A 10,326-nucleotide genomic window follows, 5' to 3' on the forward strand; every position below is an offset into this window, starting at 1 on the left:
ATTGACAAAACTTCATTTAAGTATATTTTTGCTATTATCAGGAAATACCACATCCATTTTTTACACACAGACTTTAAAATTTAAAATTAGATGTAAAATTAGACACAACTTCTACAAATTTCCTCTTAGTCAACAGAAAATCTTCCTTAAACATAATTTATATATCTGAGGTTTTTGGTATTAATTCTTACAGTTTTTGGATATCGTTAATGAGGTTCATTTGCGAGGTTTCTAGAACTTGTTTTAAAGAAATCATTGCCGGTGTTTTGAATCTTTCTTTCAAAGAATTTAATCTCAGAAAACTGTCCACCATTTGCCATTCAAAACTTACTAAGACGTCAACTTCAAATCACTTGTTAGAAAAAAAGAAATTTATTAGAGATAGAACCCTAAAATTATTCTCAAAAGTTGATACGCTGCCCAAACCCGCCCTAACAAGCTTTAAGTCCACCTCAGTACCCACAGGAAGATATGCTGCCCTATGGCCCATCATCAGTTAAACGATAAACGATATAAATTCCAGTATAGTTAAAGCTTAGTGTGGGGTAGGGATAAGCCCCCCGGACACAAAAGAGTAAAAGTGCACAAAAGCACTAACTCAAGAAACCACATACAAAAAAGAGATTGACAGATCGAAATAAAATATTGATGCCTTTATGACAGTTGAAATAATGTTATAGTGCCGAAATTTTAGTTTGCACCTCGTACTTATAAATTAATTTAATGTCAGTTGTATGCAAGAACTAAATAAGTTTTATAAAAATGTTTCCTTCTCTAATTCTAGTTGCGGTGGATGCGATAGCTTGTTTCCATCACTTATGTTATTGGAGCACCATAAGGAGGAGTTCGAGCACTGGAGTGATGATGAAATCAGCCGTCGGATATGCTGTAGACGCAATAGAGGTGATGACTACTTTACAGATACGGACTCATTCACTAGTGAAGCTGAAAGTGAAGATTTGGAGAGACTTTTGTAAATACTTTTAGAGAAAGGATTATAATTTGCTAGGACATTAACGAAGTGTAATAAAGCAAGAGAATTTAGTAACTGACATACTCCATAATAGTCAACTTCCTATAAATTAATTTAGTAATGACTTATTACATAGATCACAATAAGAGATGAAATTTTTTTAATTTATTTATATCAATGTAATTATATGCTTGTGAATAGGTGTCTACTTAACAGATGTAAAATACGCATATATCAAATATATAAACAAAATATTATTTTTGTACCCAAACAAAAAAAAACCGAAACTGACATATATCGCAAATGGTTGATGATATGTCACACATGAATATGTAACAAAATCTTTTAAGTACTAAAATCACCAAGGAACTCGAAACTTTATATTAGGAGTCCTTTAATTAAGCAGCAAACAAACTGATTGTATTTTTAACAAATTTTATTGTATATCAGAATTAGGCAATTCGTTTTCAAAATTATTTGAGTACAATTTGCTATCATATCAAGAAGAAATATTTTATTGTTTACTTTATATAGTGAAATTTTGTATAATTTTTAAAATTGTACAAATTATATATGTAAATGTATATTATATACAAGATACCAAAAAGTAGTAATGTAAAGATATCCACAAAATACTATATCAAAACCGCATTTAGTGTAAATGTAGAATCCAAAGTTATGTGATGCGAGTAGGAGAAGAATTTGTAACGACTTGGCAACCTCAGAGATGTTTCTGTAACTCAAATCGAAGTTGGCCAAGAAAAAAATTAAAATTGTAATATTCTGTCAGAATTTATGCTTATACAAATAAAAACATATTTCATTTAAAAAATTTTCCGGCTTTAGTTACTTTCGAATTTTAGATTTGGCAAAAAATCTGTAAATCGTTAAAATGCAAGAATTTCAAAATTTATTTGAAGAGGTTGACGACCTTATAAAAGAAGCCAATACATTGAGTGCCGAATTTTTAAAAAGCAGCGGCGATAGACTTTATGAAGATAGAGATTATAAATCTGCTTTACATGATTACAACGCTGTCATAACAGAATTTTCCGGACTATGTCAAAACTTGGGTTCTGTGTATTCCAACCGCTCCGGCTGTCTTCTAAAACTTGAGAATTGTAAGAGTGCACTTGGTGACGCACTCATTGCTTTAGAACTAGATAGTAATGATGCGGAAGCGCACATAAATTTAGTGAGGTGCTATATAACCCTTGGTGACATATCTGCTGCAGAAGAAGCACTTGAAACGATCTACGAGAAGTTTGGTAAAAATTTTAGGTGTATACGCGAATTAACTTCTGAATTTGAAAAACTACGTGATATAGATACAAAATTAAGTTCTAGTTTAGATGCTAAGGACTTTAAAGATACATTAGAAGACTTGAAATGTGCAATGAAATGTGCACCTGGCTGTATTCGATACCGTATCCTTCACACTGAGTGCCTGGCTTATATGAAACAATCGGACATGGCCGTTAGGGATGCTGCAAGTGTTTTACATACTGACTGCAACTGCAGTGGAGCACATTACGTTACCGGACTAAGTAGTTACTTTAAAAGCTATCAGCATATGGGTGTTGATCGATGCAAGCATGTATTGCTATTAAGTCCAGAACACAAAAAATCGCAGCAATTTGTAGAAAAAATCCAAAAACTTAATGAGTTGAAAGAAAGAGGTAATCAAGTTTTCATGCAATATAAATTTCATGAAGCAATAGCACTTTATACTCAGGGTCTAAATCTAGATAAGGATGATATGACATTTAGCTATAAATTTCTACACAATCGTGCCTTAGGTTATTATAATCTTCGAGACTATGAGAAAGCAATCGATGACTGTACGAATGCGCTCATTTTAAGAAGGGAATATTTCAAGGCATACATCTTGCGCGGTCGGTGTTACAATAAGTTGGGAATGTACAAGGATTCTGTTGCTGATTTTGAAGCAGCTTCAAAAGTATGTGCTTGTCGAGAAATCAGGGTATTACTCTGCAATGCAAAATTTGATCTGAAATGTTGTTCTCAATTATCCTATTATTCCATACTTGGTATAAGTGAGTCAGCAACTCAAAAAGATCTTAAAAAAGCTTACAAAAGACTAGCACTCTTGTATCATCCGGATAAACATGCCAGTAGCAGTGTTACAAAGCGCTCCAAGGCTGAGCAAGTCTTCAAAGAAATAAACAAAGCGTATACCACATTGATTGATCCAGCACAGAAGCTTCGTTACGATCAATCTTTTCGTGATCGTAAGAAAATTTACACAAATGAAGCTGAGGTTTTGCGTAAATTCTTTTGTAATTTGCCGAACTTTTGGAACGGAGGAAATTAACTTACATTTTAAAATGCAGAATATAATTCCTAGATTTACAGATTGAGTACATCAAAAATATTTTAAGGTCTACAAACTAAACAAAAAAATAAATTTCAGTTATTTTCCTGCAGTAAATTAATAAGTGTTTTCAATATAGGGTCTGTAAAATTTCATTAATTAATTGTGAAATATTGCTCAAAATATAAAATTCGATCTGTAATAGCAGAAGATGCTGAAAGTAATATAAAGATTAATTAAAGCAAGATATAGATATAAATGGAGAGAGTATGTCCAGTAGTTTTAGGTCCTTAGTGGACTCTTTAATAGTAGTAGGAAAATAATTCGTGATTCTCTGTCAACAATTTCAGTCAACAGATATCCAATATTTGTTTCAGTTTGTTTATATTTAATGTTGTTAGTACAAAAAGTTTTTAGTAATAATCGTAGCAAAAGTCATTCCATGAAAAGTCAAATTTTAATGCAACATAAATATTTTTTTAAAGTATGAATACTGACTGAATATCTTGTAACTCTCTTGTAACTATGCCTTGATCTGAAATTTTCGAGTTTTTAAATCTCTTTCGTTCAAGTATTCGGTTAACAAAATTCATCTACCTACTTGATGAAACGGTCTTTTGCCATTGGTCTTACTTGCTTATTCATCTCCCTTCCGAAGAGTTTTTTATCTCTTACAGTTATAATACCAGCTAACTGCACCAAAACTCAAAATAGTTTAAATAAAATATAATGGAATATGAATATTATTATTATGCAGATATATGCTGATATTCCCACAATCTTTATTGCTGCAGATATATTACTTTATAATATATATAAAAAACGTATATATTAGTATAGTTGATTTAGTTACCTTTATTAGTCCTTTGTTATTATTATTTTAATGCATATATTAGTATTCAAATAGTTTATTTAGTTACCCTTATTTGTCCTTTATTAGTGACTCTCGACATAGTTTTAATGCACATAGTTTTTAAAAAATTCGGCCAAAATTGTACTTCAACATTGCCCTCCTCTTAAATCTGTTCGTCCCGAACAGGTATTATCAAATCGTTGCAATAAGGTGCCAGCCGTTCCAGATGCAGTAGATGTAGTATTAAAGTAAATAAAAATATTTATTTTATTTTTTTATTTATTTATTTAATATTTATTGCATATTTTATTGAATATAAAACAACTTTAGACACTTGCGACTTTACTTTACACTTGAGTGCAGTGCTATACTCATTAATACTATAATTTTTACTACTTTTTTGCAACTCATCATTCACAAAATTTGCAGATACGATTCTTTACGTTACTAGGAGGCAGAGCTAAGGGCTCGAAATAATCAACTGCTAACTGGCATCAAAATATTCCTAACTAAAATTATATTTAACATAAATTCTTTTAAGTCTTTCTGCAATATTGTAACCTTATAATGTATATTCATTTACTAACCATTTTTTTTTTACTATTTTTATTTTTTCACGAAACGAAATTATTAACGTAATCAATCATTAGAAATTTAAAAGTACTTATATTGTAAAATATGAAACAACATCGATAAACTTAAAAAGTTTCTTATTAAAGAACTTAGAAGTAACATGGAGTCAAATCACAAAATCTCTTCCATAAAGAACAATTCTTAAAATGCGACCACTATAGTCAGCGCAGAGTGGGAGGTATTGTATATATATATCGACTGCAAAAAAAAAAATGTAAAGTGCGAGAAGTACCACTTAAACATATTGGCAAGTTAGTCTTTTAAATTCATTTTTAACATAAAATACACAGAAACTTGAAGTTTTCCACCCAAAACTGGAAAAAACGCAGTTATTCACGTTTAAACGCTAAACTTTATGGCCAATATAAAAAGGTAAATTATGAGGCTGAAGCATCGGCACAAGGAGCAAATAAATGGCGAATTTACACGCCATTGGCAATTGCACGAACAGTAAAACGTTTAATTTTGTACGATTTTATGCTCCTTTCGAAAGGCCGGATATACTACCCGGAAATGCTGTTCGGCTGGTATAGGCAGACAACATTGCAATAAACTTAGTAGATACTTCATTAATGGCACATAAAATCGATGATATTTTTTTAATTTTAACTAAATTTCGAAGAATATAAGAAAAGTGGATATTGTTGCCAAGACAATTAAAAACTTTAAGCTTTTCAGCAATGTGTAGTCTACGAATTGAGAAGTAGAGAAGTATTATTGCCAACATGTAGAATAATTTTAAATTTATTTAGATATTAGTAATAACTTTTAAAGTGACTAAAGATATTCAATTTTCAATAAATAATGACGATTCCCGTCAATGACATTAAAGGGCATGTTGCTAACAATCCCATTCCATCTGATAGTTAAGGGATCAATGTTCATTTTAGTCAGAAATCATGGTCTATAATTAAGGAAGAAAAAGTTAAATACAGAGTGTCTGTTTATTTTGCAAGTTTGGTTGGCAGAATTCATGCCAGGGATCATGAAAGCTGCAGTAATAAGAAGGGATGAAAGAAGTATTCTGCACCTAGTTATACGATTAGTGGATGTATAAAAATAAAACATAATTTTTAGTTAAAATGAATTATACTGCAAATAACTAGGTACATATTAGAGGTTACGCATAACAGCGAAATATATTTTATATTATTTAAATAAATGGTGTACTTCGACATCAATTGTGCTTCTCCATTAAAAGGTACAAAGATGAAATGCAACTTCGATTTGAACTATAAACTATTAAAAGTTTTTCAATAACAATATATCAACAACTTGAACTGGAGATGTAATAGGATCGTATATTTTTAAAAATGTGATGTAAGTCAGACATCGGTCATCAACTCTGACCGCTGTAGCCTCATAATCAATCAATTTAATCTTAATGAAATTGATGATGTGCATTGGATATATGATTCCAACAGGGCGATGCCATAAGTCACATCTTACAGGATTTTAAATAAATTATGGTAAAAAGCCATTTTAATTACAATATATTTTATTTAAGTTTAAATAGACAAGTCACAAAATAAGTCACAAAATATACAATCCTGTCTATTTGTAAATATATACCTTAATTAAATTGTTTTTATCGCTAAAGTACATATATTTCATTAAAATTTCTCTTATGCTATTTAACAAATTTTTATTATTATTAATTTTTTTATTATTTATTTTTATTATTTAATTTTTTCAAACATTTTTTTATTTTTGTCTTTAAATTTGTTAAGTCAGCATTTCAAAAATAGAATGCAATTTCTTAAAAAAATTTCGAAAATAAATGACTTTCGTAATTGGTAAACTAACACGTCCTGTTAAAATATCTGAAGTACAAAATTACAAAAACAACAGCTTGGTAGATAGCTAGACATAAACTTGGATATTATGTTGCTGTGTAATAATTACAGAGTTGACCATCTTTTCCACTACTAGGCTTACTTGTAATTACACAAGCATTTATGACGCAATTATTACCATAGAAAACGACAACAGAACAATAGACAGGACACAAAGCTTTTGGACAAAAGGATATCAAAATAAGGTACCTATGTATGTCACGTTGAACGCAAAAATACAGAAGACAACACTACAAAATTGCTGGTTCGACCCAAAGCCATGCACCGCAATTTGAGTACATTCAAGGACAGTGTCCACATCATCTCTGACATTTACAAGAGCTTCCTGGCAAATGTCATTCAGCCAGGGTATATAACAGATTATCTAGCATTACAATAGGGCATTTAAATTGGATTCAATACGGTTTTGTATATTTGACAAATAATTTTATTGACTTCAATTAATTTCGTAAAAGAATTTGAATTTGCTCTTCAATGATTTTTGGAAATTACACAAATTGGTCTTTCCAAATCAACACAAATACAATGTGAAAAAAAAGAATTAATTAAATAATGCATATAAAAATGTTTTTATTTAAAAAAAAATTGTTTAAATAAATCATTTAATCATAGACTTTTTTTATTATTTTTCTTGGCTTTTGCTTGAATAATTAAATAATTTGTTTATTTATAATATAAATGTATGAATATGAATACGAACATTGTCGTAATACCCTATAACATTTAGAACTACTGAAACCTGTCATATGTATTATAAAATTCATAAGTCGACTGGATCAACAGGTTTCCCAGCTTCCATAGATATACATATATTATTATCAATATTAAACATATTATTATTGTAAATATTATTATTTGCGGCTAAAATGCCCCCTGACCTAAACAGATGCATTGTACGTAGTCCTGCCTTTAATATTTTACATTAAAACGTTTAATAAATGGGAATGACATCTAAGTGGAGTAGCTTTTTCTTCGCCAAGAATGCGGTACTCACAGAATATACAATCTGGGCTTCAAATACTACGAAATCTGTAGACTACAATGGCAAAAAAATTCTCAAGTTGCAGTGACCTATAAAATGACAGATAACTCTTAAGTTCACCGTGTTTAACAATAGTAACATACACCCAACTCTTTTTTTACACGATTTCTTTTTACACGGATTTGAAGTTACACGGTTGAAAAAAAAAATTTTTTGTAAAAAATTTTTAATCTAGTACGGTCTCAAAATCACTATCGGACTTTCAAATGTTAGGTAGGTAGGTAGGTTGGAGTGGCGGCCTTATTTACCAAGAAAGCCCACTTGAGCACAAATAATGGCCCGTTGTGGTGCTACAAGGAAAAAGCGATGTTCGTATATAGACAAGGTGATCAGTATACGACCAAGGCTCAAAAGAGAGGCAACGACTCCCCCATTAGGTGAAGGAGAACCTACCCGACAGTTCTATGAATCTAGCTAGGTCCCTCACATTGTAGGATGACAGCTCAGTCAGATCGGTCAGAAATGTTCAAATGTTATGTGAATGTCGATTTATTTTTAAACTTGTGGTGTCATCAAACACAATTTTCTGGTTACTCAAATGATTCAAGAATATAATAGATCATTTTAGACGAGGGAATTTTACTTAATTTGAAGGTTTATCTGCGTAACCTTTTTAATCAGTAAATCAGATTTTATATAAATTCTTCAGAGTTTGTGTCGAAAAACCAGGTTAAGATATTTCGTACTTAATGACTGAATTTTCCCGCTAACAAATAAACTATACAAAAACTAATCAATTGCACTTTCATTGCAACAAACTGTCTATCACATAATAAATGTCTACATTATAAACAAATTTGGAAACCCATCTACAGAAATATGCCTGAAAAAGCAGCAAGGCCGTATTTTAACGTTTTCAAAATCAGGTATTCCGAAGTGAAGCTAAACACATCTTTTAAAAAATTTTGAACCCTTTTAACATTAAACAATAACTATTTAACAAGTTAGTAGCAGTGCTACAGGCTACTTAAAATGTTATGTTAAAAATTCTCTACAGATTTTTGCGTTCTTTTGTGTTAAAAGCTAATTTCACTAAATGAGAATAATATTCTTGACATCAAGACAGTAGTGTAAACCACAAGTCGATTAAATAAACAAGAACTTAACATTTCTTTAATTACAAACAATAGTTACATTAAACAATTTAGAAATAACAAAAACACGTAATAACTTCTTGGATTATTTAAAAATTTATATTAAAAACTTTAAGATAATAAAGACTTCTTAATTCTTTTCAATTAAAATGAAAATTTACTAAATGAGAATTATATTTTTGAAATTCAAGCAATAATTTAAATCATATGTAATTAAGTAGATAAGAATATTATATTTTTTATCTATTTGTTTTTATATAGTATATACAGTATATACAGTATATAGTGTGCGTATATATAGTGTATGTATAATGTATGTTTCATTTTTCTAAAATGGATATGAAATAATTTGTCATGGGCATGTACAAGTATACACGGCCATATTCTACTACTCTAATACAATTTTTTTACCCCCAAAACGTACTACGAACTGAGAAAATATTCAATATTTTTTATAAGAATTGGCAAAATATACTATGTGTATGGGAACGATATAAATATTTTTAAAAAAAAAAATAAAGTTGAGAACGAAACTACAATATTATACGGACATATGTACATATAGTGTCATGGCACGGATTGGCGGCACCATTAGAAAAATAAGTACTTAAAACTGTTAAGTAAATATGGATTATATTGAATTTTTGAACTCATATATTATGAATAATAATGTACATAAAGTTAAATTAGAAATAGTTCTAAAAAATTATACACATATATATTGAAGTCATTTATCTGTAAGATAAAATTTAGTATACAATGACAACACTTCAGCGATATTACATACATGATTTTCACATTACCTTCATTGATAAATTACTTTATTTATATTTAACAAAAAATCTCAAATGCTAAAATAATTACTCATTTGGACTTTGACATTTATCTTTTTTATTAACAAACAAAAAACTTGTATAAATTTAGTGCTTTCAATGTTAAAACAAACTTAATTGCAACAAGTTTACTTATAATTACAGATATTTGTATTCAACATCAAGATGCACAAACTGAATATATTTAATATTAATAACAAATTCAAAATTTAATTTTTAAAAATATTTAAATACGTATATAGCCAAATTTTTATAATCTTTTAATTACCCTTATTAATTTATTTAGAATTATTTATTTTTATTCCACTTACTTATAGTTAATTTTATACACTGAATAATATTTAATTATATAAATGGATGCCTGGTGAGGTAATGTGGATGTGTACCTTACTATATAATTAAGTAAATATTTTTTTATTTTTTTTTAGTTTTTATATTTTTTTATTATATATTTTATATAATAAAAAAATTATTATATATTTTTATTATTATATATTATTACATATTTTTTTATTTTTTAATTTTTATAGTTTTCTGTTTTTAGATGCTATTAACATATATACTAATTTTCTTTCCAACTAAAAGTTAATACAATTTTGAACCCACTTTACATTACAAATTCTGTTACTGTCAGCAGCTGCTGGTTATCTACAGTAAGAAGTTCTTATCCTACTGGTCGTATTTAAATACATGTTTGTAAAGACTTT

At 29.1% G+C, this 10,326-nt stretch overlaps 1 protein-coding gene across 1 annotated transcript; it reads left to right on the forward strand.

The window, feature by feature from the left end:
• The first annotated feature begins 1,781 nt into the window (after positions 1 to 1,781).
• Positions 1,782 to 3,413, forward strand: LOC119678947 (dnaJ homolog subfamily C member 7-like). The gene has a single exon (XM_038091067.1). It carries the CDS (start codon positions 1,866 to 1,868, stop codon positions 3,306 to 3,308), a length of 1,443 nt encoding a protein of 480 aa, XP_037946995.1. The 5' UTR covers positions 1,782 to 1,865; the 3' UTR covers positions 3,309 to 3,413.
• Positions 3,414 to 10,326: the final 6,913 nt, after the last annotated feature.

Source organism: Teleopsis dalmanni, chromosome 2 (genome assembly GCF_002237135.1).
Source record: "Teleopsis dalmanni isolate 2A chromosome 2, ASM223713v2, whole genome shotgun sequence".
Classification (NCBI taxonomy): Eukaryota; Metazoa; Arthropoda; class Insecta; order Diptera; family Diopsidae; genus Teleopsis; species Teleopsis dalmanni.